This window comes from Astatotilapia calliptera, chromosome 8 (assembly GCF_900246225.1).
Source record: "Astatotilapia calliptera chromosome 8, fAstCal1.2, whole genome shotgun sequence".
Lineage (NCBI taxonomy): Eukaryota > Metazoa > Chordata > Actinopteri > Cichliformes > Cichlidae > Astatotilapia > Astatotilapia calliptera.
Window position 1 is genome coordinate 5,317,813 of NC_039309.1, and position 25,415 is coordinate 5,343,227.

At 39.3% G+C, this 25,415-nt stretch overlaps 1 protein-coding gene across 3 annotated transcripts in view; it reads left to right on the forward strand.

Moving 5' to 3' along the window:
- The window catches only part of myo1d (myosin 1D), a 118,715-nt gene that overhangs the window by 28,856 nt on the left and 64,444 nt on the right, over positions 1-25,415 (forward strand). For 2 of the 3 annotated variants that reach the window (XM_026178077.1, XM_026178078.1), the window contains exons 12-15: positions 17,267-17,337; positions 22,529-22,603; positions 23,619-23,751; positions 24,442-24,608. In XM_026178077.1, the coding sequence (XP_026033862.1) occupies positions 17,267-17,337; positions 22,529-22,603; positions 23,619-23,751; positions 24,442-24,608 (446 nt within the window). Of the gene's footprint in view, positions 1-17,266; positions 17,338-17,404; positions 19,468-22,528; positions 22,604-23,618; positions 23,752-24,441; positions 24,609-25,415 lie in introns of those variants that run through there. The other variant, XM_026178079.1, reaches the window with a different exon arrangement.

The window sequence follows — 25,415 nt, forward strand, 5'->3', positions numbered from 1 at the left end:
CACGCTTTTCAGCAAACTTTGATGTAAAAAATCAAGGCTGTTTGCTTCTAATGAGGCATTGTGTGGCTATAGTAACCTGAGAACAGCAGAGGGCAGATTACACTGTGCAGTAGCGATTAGTGCTTGGGGAAAGAGACTGAACATGATCCCGTTAGCTTTAATAATCAGCCAGGCTTACAGTGTAATTCACTCTAATGGTCTGTGCAGACCATTAGACTAAACATAAGCCAATTTAATTTGCAAACATCCTTTGCTTTCTCCGGGAGATCAGATGGCTTACAATGAGGTTAAGGTGACTTGCCGTCATAGATCTGGTTTGCGTGTATGTAGCTTTTTCTAGTGCTGTTTAACATGTAAAAGGTTGTCTGGAGCAGCTGATGATTAGTGTTCAAATCCAGGAGGTGTTTTTATTTTTAGGGCTGCAGTTTTCTGTGTGGACACAAGGGGGCATCAGCTGTCAGTGAAAGAGCTTCTTGGAGTCTGACTCAACACTTTGCACAAGTGATGTCACTGGCAGCCAATGAGAGTTTGTGGAGCTGGTGCTTTGCTGTGTTGGTATAAGTAGTGGAGAATGCGTATTTACAAATGCATGAGGGGAGCCATGCAGAGAAAAAGAGAGGAAGAAAAGGAGAGAGGAGGGAGAGGGTGATAGAGTGAAAATAAATGATGACAGGTGGTAGGTAAACATCTCTGTATATTTCTGGGCAGCATACTGTGGATCAAAATACTTAAAGCAACAGGCTACAAAGTAAGTCACTGTGTCAAAACTGTTGAAAGGCTGCATAGTCCCATGTGATGTGAAGAAAGAATAGTGAACGGTAGGCAGTGAACCCTGCAGTTGCTGTTATAGTTCAAAGTGAATGAAGTGCACTGTGACATAGAAACTGTGAATAAAGCCAGGATGAGTCAAGATCAGGTAAAGATTGTACTGTGGGGTGTATTCCTCTTACCCTCTTATCATCTTGGAGTCAGTATTCCCCTCGCCATCACTCTTCTGCTACACTCCGACCTCCTCCTGCTGCTGGTAGCAGACTTCTGACTTTGAAAGGCATGTGAAGTGGTGGGTTTGAATGTAAAGTGATCCAGCTGCTACTTCCTGGAACCAATATTGGCATGAATAAATATTATCCAGAGACTTTCCTCCTGCAGTGTCTGGACTACTGTACAATGTGGAGGCTGTTAATGTTGCCAGGCAGTATTGCCATAATGAGTGAATTGTAGGGGCCTTTAGTCAATCTCTGGGGCATTTTGGGGGGAATAAACAGTGCGTATTACCATTTAGATTAACATCTTTTCAAAAGTTAATTTGTCCAGACCCCACAAGAGATGAGCTTTCCAAGTAACATTGAATGCAGAGAAGATGATCTTTGAATGATCTGAAACAAAAAAAACAGCAGTTAAATTAAATGTTCTGCTTATTGCAAGAGCATGAAAGTGGATGAACTGAAGTGTAGCGAGTGTCTTCTCCTTTTTACCTCTTAGCTGTAAAAGGCTGATGGGGTGTTGTGGCAGAGAATCTCAGAGAAGTTCAAATCTCACTCACCTTGACCTCAAGATCAGAGGTCATGTTTTTTGGAAATCTTGTGAATGCAATAACTTGAAAACAAAACAATGTGGTATTTTCAAATTGATACCATAGCTATATGTACTGGGAGGCTGAGAGGTAACACCAGCAGCCGCCAGTATTTTTAACATATATAAGTAAAAACACTGCTGTTATATGCACCCCTTCACAATATAATAGTAAGCAGCACCCTCAAGTGTATTTCTATAGCTTTTCAGCTGTCCTCAGTTAAAGTTTGATGTACCCTATAGAAAAACAGCAAAAGAACAACAATAATGACATGGAAACAAGTGTAAAAGTGCTTTTTGTTTATAACATATTTAAAGCTTCAAGTCTGTCTGATCCAGTCTGTTGTCATACTGTATATATTTTTAGTTTTTTTGCCTGGGGGCTCGCAGTGCTTTCCCCAGTACTGAATGAAACAGCAGCAAAGAGACAGACAGGACATCTCACTGCATTCAGTCTTATTTGCTTTTTGTGACAGCCAGGTAAAGTTTTTGACCCAAAAGAAGGAGAAAGCTACATGCATGATATGTGCAGAATGTAGCTTTTTTTTTTTTTTTTTAATCGGTTATTCCTCACTTTTTAGAATTGTTCACAAATTATGTACGTCTTGCAGACCTGTGGTCTTATTGAGTCTATGTTTTATGTCAATGTAGTACTGAAACTAAAATGGGAGACTTGGAAAAGGAAAACATGCACATCAAGAGAAAATGCCACTTTGCCATATGAAGGATGAAAAACGCAGATCATCATTCTGGTGTTGGCCTGATGTGTCCTGTTCTGAATGTCTGCAAAGGTTCTCAGTCATCCAGGTCATCGTAGTCTAAGGAGCTTGGACGCTCCAGATGCTTTTCTTTCCAAGCTCCTTAGACTCAAGTTCTGAATGTTTTTCTCTGTTATTTGTTTATTTATGCAGTGCAGACATCAGAGTAATGTTGCATGAACCTGATCTTTACACAAGAATTTTATAACTGTTACACTGAATGTTTGTCCTATTTGGCCGCTCTATGGATTATTTAAATAACGTAGACTGTGTTAGAGTCTAGGGTTGCCACCGTCATCATGCCTAGGCATCTTTATTTATATTGCACTGTTAGTGTTAAATTATTTTTTTTATAACTATACATATATTCTACAGGGAGTGCAGAATTATTAGGCAAGTTGTATTTTTGAGGAATAATTTTATTATTGAACAACAACCATGTTCTCAATGAACCCAAAAAACTCATTAATATCAAAGCTGAATGTTTTTAGAAGTAGTTTATAGTTTGTTTTTAGTTTCAGCTATTTTAGGGGGATATCTGTGTGTGCAGGTGACTATTACTGTGCATAATTATTAGGCAACTTAACAAAAAACAAATATATACCCATTTCAATTATTTATTTTTACCAGTGAAACCAATATAACATCTCCACATTCACAAATATACATTTCTGACATTCAAAAACAAATCAGCGACCAATATAGCCACCTTTCTTTGCAAGGACACTCAAAAGCCTGCCATCCATGGATTCTGTCAGTGTTTTGATCTGTTCACCATCAACATTGCGTGCAGCAGCAACCACAGCCTCCCAGACACTGTTCAGAGAGGTGTACTGTTTTCCCTCCTTGTAAATCTCACATTTGATGATGGACCACAGGTTCTCAATGGGGTTCAGATCAGGTGAACAAGGTGGCCATGTCATTAGTTTTTCTTCTTTTATACCCTTTCTTGCCAGCCACGCTGTGGAGTACTTGGACGCGTGTGATGGAGCATTGTCCTGCATGAAAATCATGTTTTTCTTGAAGGATGCAGACTTCTTCCTGTACCACTGCTTGAAGAAGGTGTCTTCCAGAAACTGGCAGTAGGACTGGGAGTTGAGCTTGACTCCATCCTCAACCCGAAAAGGCCCCACAAGCTCATCTTTGATGATACCAGCCCAAACCAGTACTCCACCTCCACCTTGCTGGCGTCTGAGTCGGACTGGAGCTCTCTGCCCTTTACCAATCGAGCCACGGGCCCATCCATCTGGCCCATCAAGACTCACTCTCATTTCATCAGTCCATAAAACCTTAGAAAAACCAGTCTTGAGATATTTCTTGGCCCAGTCTTGACGTTTCAGCTTGTGTGTCTTGTTCAGTGGTGGTCATCTTTCAGCCTTTCTTACCTTGGCCATGTCTCTGAGTATTGCACCTTGTGCTTTTGGGCACTCCAGTGATGTTGCAGCTCTGAAATATGGCCAAACTGGTGGCAAGTGGCATCTTGGCAGCTGCACGCTTGACTTTTCTCAGTTCATGGGCAGTTATTTTGCGCCTTGGTTTTTCCACACGCTTCTTGCGACCCTGTTGACTATTTTGAATGAAACGCTTGATTGTTCGATGATCACGCTTCAGAAGCTTTGCAATTTTGAGACTACTGCATCCCTCTGCAAGATATCTCACTATTTTTGACTTTTCTGAGCCTGTCAAGTCCTTCTTTTGACCCATTTTGCCAAAGGAAAGGACGTTGCCTAATAATTATGCACACCTGATATAGGGTGTTGATGTCATTAGACCACACCCCTTCTCATTACAGAGATGCACATCACCTAATATGCTTAATTGGTAGTAGGCTTTCGAGCCTATACAGCTTGGAGTAAGACAACATGCATGAAGAGGATGATGTGGACAAAATACTCATTTGCCTAATAATTCTGCACTCCCTGTATATATGGAAGTGTTTTTTGGTGTTTGAGGAATGTAAAATGGATTTATGGCTTTGTATAAATATGCTTTTTTGTTTTGTTTATTAGCCAAAGCTTTATCTTATGTTTAGAACGCACTCTACTTGCCTCAATAGATATGTTTTAGATAAAAACAAATAGAGATAGATGTTATTTACCATGCCAAATCATTTTAGAGTTCCTCTTTAAAATGATGACACTCAGTGAGCTTGAAGTGACGTTTTAATTGAAGTGGAGGCTTCATGTCTAGTTTGGTACTGACTGATGTTGGAGCTGGTGGGTGGCTGGATACACACACTTAAACCTAAAGTGTTAAATACCTGTATTATTGAAAAAACGCTGACAAATTTGCTCACAGTCTTTGGTCACGTGTTGTCTTGGCAGTTAAGGAGCTGTGATATGCAAACTGCTGTATATTTTACTCCACACATGGAGTGTCACATGACAAGCCCACAGTTGTTTTTCTGGAAACTCTTATAAAGTAAAAAAAACCAAAAAACTAACCCATGAGAATTTTGTTAGTATGTCTGTGTTATCCGTCAGGTATGGAATGGATTTGGAATTTCTTGGTCATAAAAAATGAAACATTTTAGAAGTTAAATAGTGTTGTCATTGCTGACACAGGGTCACTGAAAAAAACAGAGCCAGCAAGAGAGAAACTGTATATTACTGTGACCTCAAAACAGATGCCCTAACCTACATTCATATGCAAATTAGCTTTTGGGAAAGTTTTAAAATGTTCAAGGTTTTGAGCATTCAAGGAGAACACGAGCTCTGCAGCCTTGAAAGACTAACAGAAGCACTCTCACCTCATAGCTCAGAGCTCCTCAAGTTGGCAGGATGAAAGTGTGAAGATGTAGGGAGACCGAAAGAAGAGGAAAGGGAAAGTGAGGTGCAATGTGAGCGACTGGGAGTTGTTATGTGAGGGGAAGTGAGATGTGCACATTCCGCAAGAGAAATGAAAGGGGTGAAGCACAGTTTTATGAAAACAAGAGCTAGGTATTATTGTATTCTTTCCCTCTCCCATCAAAATAGATTCCATGAGCACATAGATGTTTCCAACAAAGTAATAACACTAGATAACCTACCCATCGATAAAAGACGAGGAAAATCAGACATCTGAGTAACAAAAGAACCAGATAATTATCGAAATGGCTTAAAGGTTGTGCAAAAGAGAGAGAACATTGCTTTCAACCAAGCTGCAGCTTCCAGAGTTGAAAAATGAAACCAGCACCAAGACTGCAGTTCCTTTAATGATATTCAATATAATCATCTGATATGTAATGTGACAGGCAGTACAGCCTGTTGCTAGCCTTAGCCAATCGTTTAGGGTGGAGCCCTAAATAATCTAAATATGGTAGCTCTAAATGAACCAAAGGTCCAGACGGTGATGGCCAGTGTGCTGCAGTCAAGGCTTCAAAGTCAGAATTCACAAATCAATGAACATCACCTCATTGGCTAAGTATGTCTGTGATCTTTATAGTTATTTGGCGGCTTGAGGAAAAACTCAAGAATAATATTTGCGAGTAGTTACCGGATGTGTAAAAATAAGCGATTGTGTTTGCCTCTATTCAAAATGAAGATGTCATCTGTTGCTTTATAAAGAAAAGCCAGGTCCAAGGTCAACTGAGCAACTCTGTTTTCCATGCGAAGGATATGAATGTATTTGTGTGTTATATAACTGCAACACCACAAGGGATTTGAACTTATTTAAACTGCACTCATCATGCAGTTAAAGTGTGGGCTTTCAGCTTTAATTCAAGGCCATGTTCAAAAGTAAGTAAACCTACATACAGTAATTTTGAGTTTAAGCTTATTTGTATGACTTTAAACGCTGAAGCTTTGCTATCAATGAACCCACAGACATCAGCAGATGCTGGATTTCATTTAACTGAGATATGTTGTCAGGCATTGCTTAGTGCTGCTTGTGTGTGGTTGTTTGGGCATTAAGTGTTGTCTTCAGTAGGTGAAAGGCATGCTCAACTGGGCTGAGGTCAGAAGAGTGAGCCATTTGAGAACCATTTAGTTGGCTTTAGCAGCTCTACGCTCTCTTTTCTGCTCTGTTTTTGATACGATTATGAAAGCTCACACCTATCAATTTAGCATTTCTCAGTATAGATATTTATTTTGGGCCATGTCATCAATAAACACCAGTGATGCAGCTTCATTTCCAACTATACATACCTGCATTATGCATAAAGATGCTCAGAGATGGGCAGTAACGCGTTACTTGTAAACGCGTTACTGTAATCTGATTACTTTTTTAAAGTAACGAGTAAAGTAAGGGATTACTATCGCAAAAACGGTAATTCGATTACCGTTACTTTCCCGTAAGCACGCTGCGTTACTGCGTTACTAAAACCGTGATTTTTTTTTTTTTTGTTTTTTGTTTTTTGCGAGAGTGTCTCATGACAATGACGTAAGCGAGTGCGACGTTTGTGACAACAGCTGTGTGCAGATCAACAATGGATAATACAGTATATCGAGTGCAGGAGAGAGTATGAGCGTGCAGCGTTTAAAGTGTGGAAGTACTGACCTTACTTTGAGTTTGATTCCATAAAAAGTGACAAAAACATTAGCGTCCGTTGTGCGTGGGAAGAAAACTTCTTTTTACAGCGGGAAAAAAACCCCTGTAAACAAGCACCGAGTGCGCTACGACGTAATGGGAAATTCACAGAGAAACTCGCGGATTCTTCCACTGACCGCTGCGGCACACCTGCACCAGGGCAAACCTCCGCCTACCCCACTCCTGCTGTACAGGTGAAAATAGAGCGACAGGACCGCTAGTCTTTGACTTTATTTATTTTCTGCTGTGTTTTACTTGCATCTATTTGAAAGACTGAGTGTAAACACAAAAAATATTTTATTTTATGTGCTGGAATGTGCAGAAAATAAGTTTAAATGTTAAACTAATTTCTTCAAGTCAGAGAATGGTGCATATAATTTAATTTTTGCTTGATGCATAAAGTTAAAAGATTAAAACTGATAAAACAATTTTTTAAAAAAAGACTTTTTCATTTGATTACATTTTGTATGATGGATTATGTAGAAAAAGTAGAATTGGGCTGAAAGATCTATCACTTTATCACCTATTCAGGTTGTAAATCATGTTTATAAAAAGTAACTAAGTAATTAATTACTTTTGAAAAAACGTAATTAGTAAAGTAACAGGATTACTTTTTTGGGGGAAGTAATTAGTAATTAGTTACTGATTACTTTTTTCAAGTAACTTGACCAACACTGAAGATGCTTTAGTTATTCAGGTTACTGTCAGACAAAATAACAGAAAGACTTGTAGGTATAACTCGGTGTAATTCATTAGAATTACTTCATAATGATCCTAAATAACAAAAGCACTATAGTGTAAAATTAAATAAAGCAGTTTGAACGTGAAGGAAGGTTCAGTGCTGTATAAAAATCCATTGCCTTTCACTGGTTATTTTACTAATAAACTGCTTGCTGAGTGTATACGAAATGTAAACCAGTTCTGCTTCAGTGTGCAGTAGTCGCATGAGAGCCTCAAAAGCTGATGAGATGGAAATGAGACATGCAGAGCAAGAGATTGAGTCAGAGATCAATTCCAGGAAATGTTCACATAACACGATCTACCGTAATGTTCTCACTCTGGTTCCAGGACTGAATGATGCTACGCTGTCGTCTGGCTTCAGCTCACAAAATGTGACGCACAAATACGTACGCTCTGCAGTGTTCGTTCATTCGCTACATACTACATGTGGACATTAAATTTGGCACGCCGTTGTCAAAGTAAGAAGAGAGAGCATTCCTAAACCGTTCTTTCAGGTCTCCATATGTCATGTTGCGTTGGAGTCTGCTGATCTGAATTTCTTTTCATTTGCTTCCAGGCTTCTCAGCCTTGTTATGAATTAATCAGGCAGTTTTGATGCATGGGAGCTGCGGGCTTGTTTACAGAGAATTCTCACCTAAAGGGAAGCACTTGAATCTGATGCGAGTGATACATCAGTCAGATTTTTGCTTTTGGCGCCATAAAATCCAGCTGTCTCCAGTTTTTGTATCAGCCTGTGTGTGCTCGACTCAACACTTTAATCACACTGAAATCTAACTAGTTTCATAAATGTAATGACTCATCGCTAACAAACTGTGTAGTTTGACTGTGTCTACACGCCTCGTCGCCTTTTTACTTGATTTTTTGTCTTCTTGCACCACAAACACTGAAATGTAAAAGCCTTATTGTTTAAATATTTCTTTTCTATTTTAGTCTGCATGGTATGTTTGTAGGCTCACAGTTACACAACAATTTAAACACTTGCTGTAAAGTTGTAGACAGTGATTGGCCTTTTCAGTTTTTACTGCAAGTTATTGGGTATGACCCTGATTACAAAGCGGAAAACCACAAACAGTAGAGACCAGCTATTGAATTAGATGTCAAATCTGCAGTAGCTTATTGTGTTATGTCTCAGTGTTTACCACTGATTTGAATATTGTTTGTAAGGGCGTTGTATCTGGGCTTGCGTGTGTATAACCTTAACATTTTTGCTAACAATTGGGTGGATGGATTATCTTTATAAGTTTCTTCCCTTGTAACACAGATATTTTATTTGGCCGTAACATTTTAAATAAATGTGCTCAGGCAGCTGTTTTTGTAATTTAATGTGTGCTACTACCCAACCATTTACAAGCACACAGAGTTAGTTGTTCAACATAGAGCAGAATTTGATAGCTAAAGATCCAGAGATTCCCCTCAGGAGAAGATCTGAAAGGAGAGCAAATACCTCGTTTGCTCCGTATCTGCTGGATTTTTGTCTGATTTTGTTTGTAGCTCCCAAGTGGCCCCAAAAAAAATCTGGTATTGCAGGTGTAAAGATTTTCAACAGGAAACACTGTGATTTGGGCTGCTGAAAAGTGTTATTGTTATACTGGATTTATTAAATAGAATAACATCAGCTTCATTTTCTAATCTATAATTTGCTAAAGCAATCACATGTTTGGTAACATTTTGCAGTAAAATATCAGTTTTTCTGTTTTTTTATTAGCTTTTAAATCTTTCGTTGTTTCACTTTATATATTTCAATTTTCTCCCATCTGCTTTCACTGTTTTCTTTTTTTACCTTTCACATAGATCACAGCATCGCAGCATGTGGCATGCTATGGCGCGGCATACTAATGGGATGTACATGAGTATATGCTTGTGTATGTGTGTCCTCTGCCTTCTGCTACATGTATGAGTGCACATGGTGTACTAAGTGGTAAAGCTGTTATGGGCCATGTGTTGGTGATGCTAATCACTGAGATGCTGGTCATTAGTCCCAGGGATGCACAAGGTCAGCTGTAGCAGTCAGGATGGACACAGGCAGCTAACTGATGCCTCTAAGAGGAGAATCGGTGGCGTAAAACGGTTCAGCACCAGGACAGTCTGATGGTTGTTTCAGGGTTTGTACTCTGTCTGTTGGTGTCTGGATTAGCATGTAGTTTGATATGCTGGGTTTTAATGTCCTGACAGCTGCCACTCAGTGCACTGGGCATGAAACGTAAAATCCATCTCCTCATCTGCCACCTGCATTGTTGACTGCAGTGCCTAGTGTGAGTTCTTGACAGGCTTGGAGATAGTCAGATGCTTCTCATTGGGAGGTCTGGCTTGTGCCATCATAGATGGCTCTCCAGTCCAGAGGCTAGAGAGCAGGAGGGCACAGGTGGCAAACAGGACTGCAGGAAAAGTGATTGCAGGAGGTGATGGAAGGCGAGAAGCTGGCAGAAAGTGGGGCATTTCACATTAAGGTGGAGGTCACTTTTATTGACAGTTTAACAATAAAATCTGTTCAAAAGGGTTTGGTTTGGCAGAATGAGATCCACTGAACTCGCCTGTACAGAAACATGGCCGATGTGTCTAATGTAACAGCCAATGTCAAAACCAGTAGCCATGTTTCTGACATTTAATATTGGCTGTTACATTAAACAATAGTTGGACCTTAACTGCTTTAGTTATTGGACTAATGACAAGATGATCAACATTAACTTTGTATTTTAGGGTAAATGTAATTTTTGTACTTCAATTGAATCATTTTTAAGTAAAATTTTAAACATTTAACCTCCTAGTACCTGGCGTCCACATATGTGGACATCACATTTTGGGTTATTTAGACCAAAATACTCAATTTTGCCCTACAAGGGCCTGATATTCACTTACAAGGACATTATACTGCTACTGTTCTATGGAAATTTTAAATGAATATCCTCATATGTGGCTCTTATTTTTCTTAGACACAAAAATAAGGTAAAAAAAATAAAAAATCTGGTAATTCTTTGTTTCTACATTCATCAGGTCCCAATCAGCTCAAATATCAAAGAGAAATTAAAGAAGGAGGAGGTTAAAGAAAATTCATACCACAGTGCAGACATGTAGTGTAGTTTTTAGTATTGATGGTACATGTCTTTTTTTTCTCAGATTGGTCATTCGATCATTTTCATAGAAGCAACATATACATTGTTTTAGAAAACAGCAAAAAATTGTACCCCGGGGGTTTCAGACAGCATGGAACGTGCTGTTAAAACTGTTTTTAAAAAGCTACCTATCCTTCTGCTCCAATTCAGGGGGAGGCTGTAGCTCATCCCAGCTTTTACAGAACAAGTCACCAGTCTATGACAGAGCTACCACAGAGAGACAGACAACCAGTCACACTTAATTTCATAACTCTGGCTAATTTAGTGCCAGATTTATTGCGCCCACACGCTATTTTGTCCCTTTTAGTAAATCTGGCCCTTAGAATCACCAGTTACCCTTACCCCTGCATGCCATTGGACTGTGGGTGAAAACTGGAGTACTGAGACAGAACCTATTATCTTTGATTCATGAAAACATGCGTACACACAGAAAGGCCCCAGTCAGCCAGGGGTTTCACACCCAGGACCATACTGATGTGATAAGGTCAGCTGTGTAACGTGAAACATCTACTTTTATCTTCCATTCTGCCTCCGTGCATACTGGCGGTTGGGTGCATACTTTGGAGGTTTTAATGAAGAACTATTCTCTAAGTGTCTGAACTCTACCAGAGGGATTATCCAAATCGTGTTTCTTGTTTGAGTGGACCTGAGGAGATCTAACAAGTAACTCCTATAGCAGGTCTGCTGAGTTGAAAACCAGTGTCTGTGGAAGCTGTAGCCTCACTCACATTTTCCATTTTTTCTTTTACATTTGTTGCCTCTCGCTTTGTTGATCTTTCCAATTACATATATGTTACCAAAGCCTGATGTCTGGCTCTTAGTGCTGCTTCAGTCCTTTATCTTCATGGTCAGGTATGTTCTGAACATACTGCAGAAGAATGAGTAACCTCTGCTTCAGTTTCTGCTGTCAGCTCTGTCCTGGTTGTTTTCATCTCGTCTTTTCTATTCAATTCAATTCAATTTTATTTATATAGCGCCAAATCACAACAAAAGTCGCCTCAAGGCGCTTTTCTCTGCTAATAAATGTTGAAACATGTGACAGCAATAAAAGGAAAAAGTGAAAATGACGTGTGGAAGCTTCTTATCACTGCTTTTTGTCGTTTTGACACCAGCTTATGTTACACTGTGTACCTGATGCGCTCGGCCCACAGTTCTTGTCTGTCTCTCGCCTTCTCACCTCAGCTCTCGCTCTGCTTCTTCTCTCTGTATTTAAATCCTCCCATCTCTTGTTGCCTCATCTCTTCTGCCTTCTATTCTTTTATCAAGATTATTTTAATGCTCGTTATTTTGAGGTTAAATTATATTATTTTTTGTTCTGTCTATCTTGTTTCCATTTTCATATTACCCGATCATTCTTTCTTCTTCCTCAGTTTCGTTTTATGTTTTTGGCTGTACCTGAAGTCCTTTTCTGTTTTTAATTAAATGCTTTGGCTGTCGGCAGTAATTTCTGCTAAACATGCATTTCATTTTTAAAGCAGAACAGGGTGAAACGAAGGCCAGAGTGGTCGTGCTTCTTTGTTTCTTTGTGAATATGAAAATTTATTTTAAACAATTTTTTTTTTTCTGGCATCGTACATTCAAATTTTAAACTGCAAATCAGATAAAGCAAGCATGGTGACCAGGAACACCTTAGGCTTTGGGAACTCTCTTGTGGTCTTTTCAAATGTTTTGTACTTTTTCTTTTTCTCTGTTCTGCATATTTACATTCATGAGGTGAAGCTGTTCGCCATAATCACTATGTCCTACCTCTTAAATTAGCATCACTAGCATTTTTTTTTTAAAATTTCACTGAAATAACTGAGTTGCTCTGCAGTTATTATTTTAGTTATTCTTACATTTTTGCCTTGTTCACATTTTAGCAGCTTCTGTCTTTATATTTCTAAGATTAAAGATGAACCTATGTCATGGTGAGTCATTCATCTGCCCACAATTTACAACAATCACTCCTCTTGATCAAATTTTAGTGAAACTTGCAAACAATGATCATTTAATAGGCCTTCACCCAAACTGTACTCTAGGTCAACACCAAGGTTTATTCTTTAATTTTATCTTTGAATTTTAATGGATCATGAGCTGAATGTGCTACCGCATCACTGACACTCTCATTAAAAATTGTTAACTTTTAAAATATCTTTACTGATGGCTTATATAACCTGATGGGTCATAGACCTTATTTTTTAAAGTTGACGATAAAGAAAGTAAAATAAAGAAAAATATTTAAACTTTCCTTAAAAACACGTAGTTCTTTAAAAAAAAATTGCTCTGAATTTAGTGGCATCCCGAATGAAATTCCATTGTGGATACAAATTTTAGTGACTGTTAAGTTATATACGGGCAGCGTGCATCGAATGTTACATGTGAAACAACCTGAGAACATAACATTCCATTGGCAGGTGAATAATTTGAATTATATATATTTTAAAAATCAAAAGAATTGGGATTTACAAAAAATATAGATGTTAATAATCACTGTATGTGTGACAGTGTTTCCTCAGACTGGTCCACCCGTTATGGAGGAAAAGGTACATACAGACAGATATATCCATATGTACACTATTATTATAGTAAGATATTTGTGCTTTTTAAATACAACCTTTCAAAAAAAATACAAGTTGTTAACATAGTGTAGAAAAAAAATATGAGTCAGTACTGCACAGTACTGGTTAGTACTGTAGATTGTATTAGTGCTAATCTCACTGAGAATAAATGCAGCGATTTAAGTTGACCTAATAATTGTGCATCTACCCTTGCTTGTGGCTATTTCGTCTGACATCAAAGTCTCTGTGTTGCCATTATTCTGACCATTGTTCTTTCTTTTAAGTGGCTTCTTTCTCCGTAGATGAGCACGCACGCACGCAGCACCACAACCAGCACTACAGCAGTCTCAAACTTAATGCTAGGCTGAAACCCAGACACGGAGGAGGTGCTAACAACAGCGCTGCCAAGATTTGTGTCTTGTCTACGTGTGTGTGTGTGTGTGTGTGTGTGTGTGTGTGTGTGTGTGTGTGTGTGTGTGTGTGTGTGTGTGTGTGTGTGAGAGAGATGGAGTGTATCTGATTGGGATGGATGAAGGGAAGTATGGCTTCCCACAGATGCAGGCTGTCTGTCTGATATAGCATCTGTTTGTCTGTCTGTTCTGTGTTTCAGTGTGTGTTTAAGGCTAATAACCCCTAAAAAGTGTGTTTGATTTTTCCGAACAGTTTATCTCCTATACTTGAGAGAAACATGAAGAATTTGCTGTACTTACTGAATGAACTGAACTTACTTATTTATTGAATTTAGACCATATAATAGAATTTATATAGTATAAATAATAACTAAAATGTATAGTAAAAATGTAAAATGTATAACTAGAAAATGCATTTTCTGAAAAAACTGGACATAGCATACAAAAAACGTACAGAAATTTAAAAGTAGAAGAACAATATTGTGGATGCTTAATCAGCATCCACACTAATAACCAAAAATAAAGATAAATGTTTTTTATGGGATTTTCAGATATTCCAGGATCATTGGGATTGATCTGATAGAGTAGGGTTTCAGCCCAGATACAAGAGCAGCAGTGAGGTCCAGCACTGACAGGTGATGAGGCCTGGCCTGGCTCACAGCCGGTGTTCCAGTTCATCTCAGAGGTGTTAGATGAGGTTGAGCTCTGCACAGTCAAATTTGTTCCATGCCAAGCTTTCAAAAAATTCCCCGCTTGTGCAAGTAGCAAAAGGAAAGGGACGTTCAGAACAGCATCTAAAATATTTTGGGAAGTGTGAGGCTTTTCTTTGTTCCTGTGTGTTAATGAGACAATTGATTTGTTATGCAAGTCAGGATGTTCTTAGTGTAGCATAAATATTGAGGATGGCTTTCTCTGACACAAAAAAGGGGATGACAGTCCGTCTTTTGCAAATTTCTGTTTGTTTTGAAGAAAAGCAAAAACATGCACAAAGGATTGGGCTTAGTTTTGGTGCTATAGGTTTGGGATTGTCACTGATTAGGATTAAACCACTGCAGTAAATTTTGTTCAGATAAGTTCTGAACCTTGGAGCAGAGCCACGGTAATATTTTAGTTTTAAAATCTGTAACTTTTGAAAGGTTTACCTCTAGGTTCACACTACAACTTTGACTTTTCTGGACCTCCTAAAATGAAGAGTTTCAGAAACACTGTTTACTCTGTTCACTCCGTTCTAGTTTGTAAAAGTCTGGAAACTGAGACCTGCGAAGCTCACACATATTTTGTGATTTCATTCTTCTTGTGTGTCTATAGTGATGGATCATGCTCCTTGTACCAGTATATTTCTTTGCAGTCTGTGGTTTTCACCCCCATGACCACCTTGCACTCAAGCTAGTTTCTGCCACACTTCTATCTTATTGTAAATCCAAGCAAAGACACTTTCACGCTTACTGTTTGCCATTGCAAACAACCAACCTTCTGGTTGCTAGTTATACCCCCCACACATGACCAGTGATATCAGGTGTTTACAGCCCTGGTGGTTTAAAGCTTACCTGAAATAGACAGGACATGTGTTCAGGGTAGCCTTAGAGTCTGTAGCTGTTTTCAGTCTTCCAGGCAACTAATTATGCAAGTAATTAGTAGATTAATTGCTTTAGAAAAATGTTTAACAAAATGAAGGAAAAGCAGAAAAAATGTCCTGCAGTCTAAACCCCAAAGAATTTAGTTTACAATTATATATTTAAAAAAAAAACCCCAAAACAAAACAGAATATTTTCACATATCTGAGGAGCCAGACCAAGCTTGTAGTATTTCTGCTGATGAATGAGTATGAAACAGCTGTTTATCATTATAAAAGACAAACTTTTTGTAGACCAAAGCCCTGTCCGTATACTTCTGGCAATACTCTATGACTCTCGGGCTTTTCTTTCTCGACCCATGTTTAGATATCCATCCCAGGGGCTTTCACGGATTATTTTTTTCTCTCCTTGTTAAAAATCTTGCTGCTTCCTGTACCCTCACCCTTCTCTTCCTAATCACTTGTGTCTCCTTGGGATTGCGACAGAATCTCGGGATGCCTCTCATTCATATACACACACACACACACTCACACACTTACTTTACCCAGCGGCACAGCCCATAATGAACTCGCTGCTGTGCAGTTGTGGATGAAATAAGAACCCTGATGTGCTCATCAGAGGCTGTTTCAGGGCTGCGGAAGACTTCTCTGCATCTCCATTCATGCTTCCTCCCTCTTTGCTCTGCTGTCACTGGCCTACATACATGTGTCAGTATATCACACACACACACACACACACACACACACACACTTTATTTTTTTTACTTCTGTCTCTTCCAATCACACCACATATATCCCTCTTCTTTCTCCTTGTCTCATCTCTGCTGCCATGTCTATTGCCTGTGCCTTGAATGTTTTCAGCACCTTCTTTTGTTTCTTTCTGTCCTCCCCCCTCGTTGCCCTGTTCTATGAGACATTATCAGTGACGACAGTCTTGGTGTTTTCTGCCCCGTTGCATCTACTTTTGCAGTAACAGCTCTGCCCATCACTCTATACAGTTTAACTTTAATAGTTTGTCATGTAGAGAGCTGCATTAAAGGCACTGGAGAAGAAAATAAAATCAGAAGGTTTTTTTATGGGGTCGCCTGTGGCTCAGGAAATAAGCTGGGTCATCTACTAATCTCCGGCTCCTTTGCTCTGCGTATCTAAGGATCCTTGGGTAACATACCTAAACCCAGGTTGCCCCTGATGCATCTGTCAACCTTACGCTTTTCATAGCAAGAAGGTCCTGGGTTTGAACCCACTGGCCTGCTGGGGCAGTTCTGTGTGGAGCTTGCATGTTCTCCCAGTGCCTGCATATGTTCTCTCTGGTGCGTGTTAGGTCAACTTGTGAATGTGAGCTTGAATGGCCGTTGCTGTGTTGTCCCTGCAATGATGATGATCAAGCAACAATCAAAACGTGGCCTTCAAGTTAAGAAAACTTTGACCTTATTTATTATTAACCCTGGCGTACACTCTGTTGATGGTGTGGGTTTTTTTTAACCTCCTAAGACCCGAACTCTTCCACGGCATTCATTTTTAATTTCTCTTTGATATTTAGGTTGATTGGGGCCTGATGAATGTAAAAAGAAAGAATTACCAGATTTTTTTTTTTTTTTTTACCTTATTTTTGTTTTTAAGAAAAATAAGAGCCACATATGAGGATATTCATTTAAAATTTTGATAGAACAGTAGCAGTATAATGTCCTCGTAAGTGGATATCAGGCCCTTGTAGAGCAAAATTGAGTATTTTGGTCTAAATAACCCAAAATGTGATCTCCACATATGTGGACGCCAGGTCCTATGAGGTTAATAGAGCTGTGAGGGGACTTAAATGTAAATCTGACCCATGTCTGCTTATTTTGGAGCTGAACACTTGTGATTTGAATTGGAAAGCTTAGGTAATGGGCTGTACAGTACTAACAAGCAGCACTGATGTAACACTACTTTATATTTTTAGATAAATGGTGAATGTCTCTTTCTTTGCCTTAAGGCTCTATGCTTTTAATACATTGTTCTGAGGAACACTTTACCGTGTCATTGCTCACTCGCTGCTCTCTCTTCTCGTCTGTCTCTGCAGCTCTCACCAACTGACAAGAGTTTGGAGTTTGACAGAGACTTTCGCATCAGGCACTATGCAGGAGATGTGGTGTAAGTATCTAAGACTTTTATTTATTCAGGAAAAGCTTTTACTGATGATTCATCCTCTTTTCCTCAGCTTTACATATTCATGCCTCAGAGCTGGCGACTCAAACCACAGCCTTGCACTCTGGCCCACTTCAGGAGCAGATGGAGGTTTTGGTTCTTAAAAGAATCTGAATAGTTTTCAGGGCAATAAATCACACTTTACAACTGAATTTTAACCAAATCGTTGTTTCATAACCCATCTTCTTTTTTTCTTTTCAACAGTTAGCTTCCTGTAGGGATGTCTCTCCAGTTAACTTAATGTTAAAAACACATTTACATTGCTTTCACTTACTATTTTCCAGATATAATAGTCATGCTTTAAAAAAATGTAAAACTCTCTCTAAACCAGGCCCCGAATCTTTTTATCTAGTCCACCTCAACATTTACACCATCTGCTACTGATGTCGAAGAATTGGCTCTCAGTGCCCAAATACCCCGTTTGACTGATGTGATCAAGTGATCAATTTATAGTTTTATCCACATGGAATTGGATTGGAAAGGCAGTGACGTGCCAAGTCATTGGTGAAAACTGTCATTATAGTCAATCACTCTGCCCATTCCAGTTGTGTAAGAAGACTGGTGGACAGATTCAAACATTTAAATGACATCCTAATTACATGATGTCTCACAAAAAAAATAAAAATACAGCACCATTTCCCAGTCCCAAATCCCAGAGTACTTACTTGGATGCCATTCAAAAGAATAAACCAAACAGGCTAAGCTTCCCAAAAAGTGCTCTCAGGGAAGCATGTTGAGCCCATTTGTGAAGGCTAAGTGTCTGCCACCCAGGGGGATGACTGAGGCAGAGGAGCAGGTTCGACAGGCGGCCTTGATTGGTCCCTGATCGTCTTACACCAGGCAGGAGGCAGAGTAATATTTGTAGTGGCTGCATCAGTAACAGCATGCATTTACTTAAAATGATTTATTATTGTTTATTAGACTCATGTCACAGTGCAGCTCTGTGGTTGAGCAAAATTAAGTAAAATTTTTTTTAACTGTTTGTTAGATTCAGGAAATGGTCACAGTTTTTATGCAGTTATGGCTAAGGATGTGTTCTTTAATGCAGTCACATAACGCCCTCCCTGAAGCAAGTGGTAGTAGTAATCTTTGTCTTTTCAGAAGTTCCATTTCTGCCTTTTTATGTGAGATAAATACAACCAATGAAGTCCCTACAGACATTAAGAATAAAAATAATATTTCGAAAAACCAAGGCGTAACTATGTACACATACGTGATATCACCTGATTTGTTTGACAGAGTGATACAAGGTATAAAAGATCTCTGAGCATGAGAAATTGTGGTACCCTGAACCTTTGCCCGTTCCCACCAGTTAAGACTATGCCAAACTGCGTTGTTGCTGACGTGCAATTTTATTGAATTTGCTCTTATTAACTACAGACAGTAAAAATTCCAGGCAAAAAAGCAAAACAGAAGGCGAGTACATTCCACATGTGCATAGAATAAAAGAGCCAGTGTGTATCTATCAAAGACATGTGATGTCTTTGATAGATGACATGCGTTTATTGTTGGCTCTCTTCCACAGCGTGTCTTTGTCCTGTCTTCCTCCCCTCACCACCAACCAGTCACGGCTCTTGGCTCCCCCTCCCTGAGCCTGATATTGCCGGATGTTTCTTTCTCTTAAAAGGGAGTTTTTCCTTCCCACTGTTGCCAAGAGCCTGCTCAAAGTCGTCTGATTGTTGGAGTTTTCTATTACTACCTTAGAATATAACGTGCCTTGTGGCAAATGTTGTTGGGATTTAGTGCTATATAAATACAAGTTGAATCAAACTGTTGCAGCTTTCAGATGAGATACAATTGCTGTTTCCTTTCTTGTAAATGGCACTTATGTTTGAATCCTATGACAGATTTTCCTTGATCGCTGTCTCTAAATATTTGTATTCATTTACAACCTCAGTGCTGTCACCACTAACAGCTACCTGTTGGTGTGTCTTCCCACAAGCTTTTAAAATGATTATAAAAAAGGTTCATTTATTTTCTTGTTGATTAACTAAAAAAAGTGGATCTGAATATTAGCCTGACAGTTTTCACATGAAAATTATTATTAGAGATGGCACGATACCACTTTTTTATGTCCGATACCGATACCGATATCATAAATTTGGATATCTGCCGATACCGATATGAATCCGATATAGTGTTTTTTAATCAACAAAACTGTTTTTTAAATATCTTGCTGCATTTTGTATAAGTTCATACTCAAGTTTAAAACAACAACTACACTAAAGCTATTCTGTTATACCTGTATGCAAAAAAAAAAAATATTTCATAGTTCAGCAATACTGATCAATCTAATAAACTTAAACCTACACCATCCTCCCTATTCTGGTATTTTAAAGAGTACTTAGCATAAATATTAAGCAACCTAACTAATAGGGTTCCAACTCCCAGCAACAACAAAAAGAAATAAATAAAAAATAGGGAACCACCCCTCACGCTCCACCTCATGATGCTTAATCGACGTAATCAACCTTAATTTGATGCAGTGTGAAAAAAATGCACAGAAATCAATTATTTTTCAAGAAATATTAAATAGATTCAACATCTTTCTTCAACAAAATTGCAGACTGCACAGATGGTACCTTCCCAAAGGAAAAAGTACTATAGCTTACTAGGGTATATATATATTAGACTTAATAGACTGAAGAAGTCACTTGGATGAGTGACGAAACGTTTCTCCCACAAAACGCTACGTCCAGATGAACAGAATCAACTTTTTGGAGATTAGACTTAATAGTCACTATATACAGTAATTGACTTCTATTCATTTTACATCAAATTAAAACTTTGGGTGTCAGATAATTATTTATTAAAAGCTAGACATTTTAAATGAGAATAAGAAAAAAGTATGTCTTTGTGCCCCCTTTTCCCTGTTAATGCCCTATCGGCCCCCCTGGCTAAACTTTGCTAGATGCGCCCCTGCACAGTTACCAGCTCAGCTACGTAGAAAAAGATCCTCGAGTAGAAAGTAATATTAAATACATTCTAACAACAGCTGATCAAGCTTAAACGTGCTGCTGTTGTTCAGCCGCTGGTTTCCTCTTTCTGGTGCAAAGTGGGCCAAAAGCAAACTAGAGACACGGACTCGCGACAGAAAAGCCGATCAGCTGATCGTTAAGCAGTTTCATGATTGAAGTAGCAGCGAGAAGAGGCAGTCGCTCCATATATCGCTTGTTAAGCTTAAGCAGGAATGCTTTACAAACATTCAGAGATGGACTTACACACTTGCTTTACTTCTCTCGGGGATAACTTTGTCGGAGATGAAATGCCGGGTTGCTAGCGAAGCTCCAAATGCTATCCAGACCACCGACAGGTCCCGCATGCCACAGCCGCTCTATCACGTGATGCATACTGCTCCGACGTGCTAACGTTCTGAGGTGAGTTTTGTGAGGTGCTTTCGTGATATTTAATGGATCGGATTACATTTTTTATTTTTCTCCGATATCCGATCCAGTAATTTAGGTCAGTATCGGACCGATACCGATACGTAATATCGGATCGGTCCATCTCTAATTATTATCATTTGAAAAACAACAATAAAATTTAACCGACCACTTTAAAACACTGGACAGAGATTACTGGGATAACTGGATTAGGTAAAGTGTCCCAGCTGCTGTCAGTGTGCTGATCCTACAGTGTCCGTTATTATTGACGATTAGTGTATAAAAGCCCACCTGCTCACTCTTCTCAGATTAACACCCCACTACAGTCCTGCTGTGGTGAAAAGAACAAGCTTACCTTCCACTTGTGCTTCAGGGTGTGCTCCCACTTGCTCTCACCTGATGCTGAAGTTGAAATTCACGTGACATTCACTCCCTGCACCTGATGTTAAAGCTGCTCTTCCACACCTTAGACTGCAGCTGGAGGCCACATTGTGGTCTCCCTGTTTAACTGATGCTGTCTAAATCAGACATTCACAGATCCATCCATCCACCCATCCTTATCTTGGTTGGCTCATGGGGGTAACAGTCCAGGCACATAAGCCCCTCCCTCTTCTTAGCCACTTCTTCCAGCTTATCCAGGAGGACCCTGAGGTGTTCTCAAACCAGTGTCTCCATCATTTCATGGGTTACGCAAGGTCAGAGGTGGGCAATTCCAGGCCTCAAGGGCCGGTGTCCTGCAGGTTTTAGATCTCACCTTGGGTCAACACACAGGCCTCTGGAGAACTTCAGGACATGTTGAGGAGCTAATTTAACCATTTAAATCAGCTGTGTTGGTTCAAGGACACATATAAAACCTGCAGGGACACCGGCCCTCGAGGCCTGGAGATGCCCACCCCTGCCCTAGGTCTTACCCAGAACCCCTCGTCCAGAAAGCAACCAAGAAGCATCATAGTCAGATACCTAAACCACACCACCTGGATCCTGTCAATGTGGTGGAATATCAGTAATATCAGTTCTCAGAGCTCATGGCCATAGGTAGAAGTGTACAATGACGGGTAAATCGACAGCTTTGCTTTCGCAGTCAGCTCTCTTTTCAGCACAACAGAGGACTACAGTGTCCACATCACTGCTGATGCCATACAATCAGTCTGTCAGTCCAATTTATTTATATAGCAAAGTACAAGACAGACGATGCTGCACAAAGTGCTTAACAATATAAAAATGCCATTAAAAAGAAACAATGTAAAACAATAGTAACAATATAAAACAATGATAGGACAATAAAATAATTAAAACAGTAATTAAGACTATTAAATAAGACCAAAATGTTTGGGTCATAGTGTGTTAAAAATGTGTCTTTAGTAGTGATTTAAATTGATCAAGTGTTTGTGCAGAATATTTAGGGGAAGACTATTCCAGTCTGGGACCGCCACAGAGAAGGCTCTATTGCCACGAGATTTGAGATAAGTCCGTGGGATGGACAGCATTAATTTTGAGCTAGACCTCATGGTTTTTCCTGGAGCATAAACAGAAAGGAGCTCAGACAGGTAAGAAGTGGCTCAGGGGTTAAGTGGCTTAAAAGCAAAAAGTAAAAGTTTAAATTGGATCCTGTAGGAGAGAGGAAGCCAATGTAGAGAAGCTAAAACTGGGGTTATATGCTCTCTCCATTTGGTACCAGTTAGCAGGCGAGCAGCTGCATTTTGGACCATCTGAAGACTTTCTCTTTGCATTTACCTCTGTCTGTATTTCTACAGGTACTCAGTGGTGGGTTTTATTGATAAGAACAAAGACACTCTGTTCCAGGATTTCAAGAGACTGCTGTACAACAGGTAACACAACACACAGTAATACACACTGCTTCAATTTTCAATCACCTCCACACACACTCTTCAAAGTGTCTCTTTCACTTTCTAGCACGCTGATTACATGACAGCTCTCTGAAAAGAACGACTAGTGCAATGAATCCTCTCCCAGCTTGCTCTTATCCTCCTCCTCCTCTTCTTCACCAGTCCTCTTCAGCTTTTTTTGTGCTGAATATAAATGTGATCAACTAATTGCTTACCTGTCTAATGTATGTTCATGGTATTCTTAACACAAATCAGAATCATGACATTTTTGAAAGCAGATCAGTTAATTTTGGCTGGAAGAGTATGTGCTAAGTGTTGTAGCCATATGGAGCTGTTATCCTTATGAGAATGCCTCCAATATGCATCCAGGCTGGGCCCAAGCATTGCTGGAGGCATTATAATTTCATGCTGTCCGTCTGTACTTCACTTGAATGTGATATTTCCTAAACAGAAACAGCAGCTCTTGGATTCAAGGGTGAATTGATTGGATTTAAGTAATCAGAGGTTAAGGTCATCCAGAAGGCTGAACACAAAAAGATGTTTTTAGCCATGACCCAAGAATTCAGATGCTAATTATGACAAAAATTCACAAAATTAGAGAAGATGATGATGTGATGTCCCTTTTTCCCCCAGAAGGTCAACATTTTACTTCACTGTGACAATAGATGGTTGTGTCCTATTACGACAACTCAGGGACAACTCAGTCTTCTATAATTGTATTATATCAGTCTTAACAGATATGGATATAAATTTGAACAATCTAGTTTTATTTATCATGCATATGGACAGGGATGCACAAGCATCCAGTGATGCAGTGTGCAGTCTTGACCATAATAGGTCTCATTAAATGTCATGCTTGGATTTGATTAGAAAATCTTGTTGAAATGTTACACATATGTCACATTTAACATGGACGAATATTAAATTCTGCTGCTTCTCTTTTTGCTCAGTAGTCTTGTAAATGTTGATCTTTTCTCTTTACTTTTTCTCTGTCCAGTTCCAACTCAGTACTTAAGGCCATGTGGCCTGAGGGCAAACTGAGGATCACAGAGGTCACCAAGCGACCGCTGACGGCTGCAACACTCTTCAAAAATTCAATGATCTCATTGGTGGAGAACCTCGCCTCCAAGGTGAACCTTTCATAAGTGCTGCATCAGATAATATTCATATTGAGCCAGTGGATTATAACCCTATACGTGTTCCTAAGAAGGAATTAAAGTGAAGAGAAAGATTCTGACTACAAATCCTGTTAAATGACACGACCTGTGTACACTTGCTGATATGCAATACTGCAAGTTTTATTTTTTAAACTGTTCAACCTTACTTTACATATTACTCTCAAGTACATGAAGTAAATGACCAGACTTAAAGAAAATGTTCATGTTTAGGGGCAAATAAAGATTGTATTAAAAGAATCATCTTCATCAGAGATGCTAAATATTAATAAAAACTACTTGCCCAAACTACTTCCTGTTATCTTCCAGATATGGTTTAATTTGGAAGAAATCATTGCACAAAACTGTGCTTTGTTTGTCAGTAGTATATCTGAAAGTTATGCAAAAGAATGTTACGGGCATTCGTTTTATTCCCCACATGCAAATACCTGAAAAATATGAATAATATCTAACAGCATTCATGAGGTGAAGCCCTAATGTGCGAGACCAACTTCCCAGCCCCCCTTTATTTGCTGTTCCTGGTGTCCGTGCGAATACACGTCTGTTACAGAAGAGCATATAGTTACTGTATATCACCACTGCAGTTTGAACTACAGTAGAAAACATTGGCTGGTGTGTAAATCCACCTTGTGTTGCTCTGTACAGGAACCCTACTACGTTCGCTGCATCAAGCCCAATGATGTCAAGTCCCCTCTGCTCTTTGAGCATGAGCGCTGCCGTCATCAGGTGGAATACCTCGGGCTGCTGGAGAACGTCAGAGTGCGTCGCGCTGGATTCGCCAACAGACAGACGTACCCTCGCTTCCTACAAAGGTGCGCCAAAACACAGTCTTTCAAAGCACCTCTGCCCTATGATTAAAGATGTTTGAGTGAATTATATATGGATACTTTAAAGGGCTTTACTTTCCACTTAAAAGGCTGAAACCACCTATGTCGATTGATCCTTCATTTATGTTTTTGATTCATCTTTTTGCCTATAAAATGTTAGAAAACGGTAAAAAATGGCACCTATCTATCACACTAGCCCATACAAACTGTGTGGAAAAAAGCAGCAATTTCTTGCATGTGAGAAGTTGAATTTAACAATATTTTGACATTTATGGCTTGTAAAAGTATTAAATAGATCAGATTTACCTGAATATGAGCTACAAAATAGTCATATAAATCTGTGTCACCCACACATATGAATATTCACCCAGAAGTCAAACTCTTAAGATTTAGACTCTTTCGTGAGAGTGTCCTGAGGTATTATCATGGCAGAGTAAACATGATGTTACGTATTTACAGACTCTGTCATTTCCTCACCCCCTTTGAAAGCTGAGGCCGAGGCTACTTTTAAGACTCCACAGTCTTCTTTAAAGTGACAGTTGTTGGTGTAAAATGAGCAGCTGCATGAATTTGGAGCCTATTTCTTTGCCCTAAATGTCCTCATAAACACATTTCTGTGAACCGTTTCTGTAACATACAGAAATTTTTTCACATAGCCAAAATGCTGGGGTCAGTTTGAGCAGACATTCCTACATGCAGATGGTTGACTCTTTGCAATATCGCAGGCGGTTGGAGAGGGAGAGCACCACTCAATCATCCGTCCTGACCATGTCCACGGGACATCAAATATTC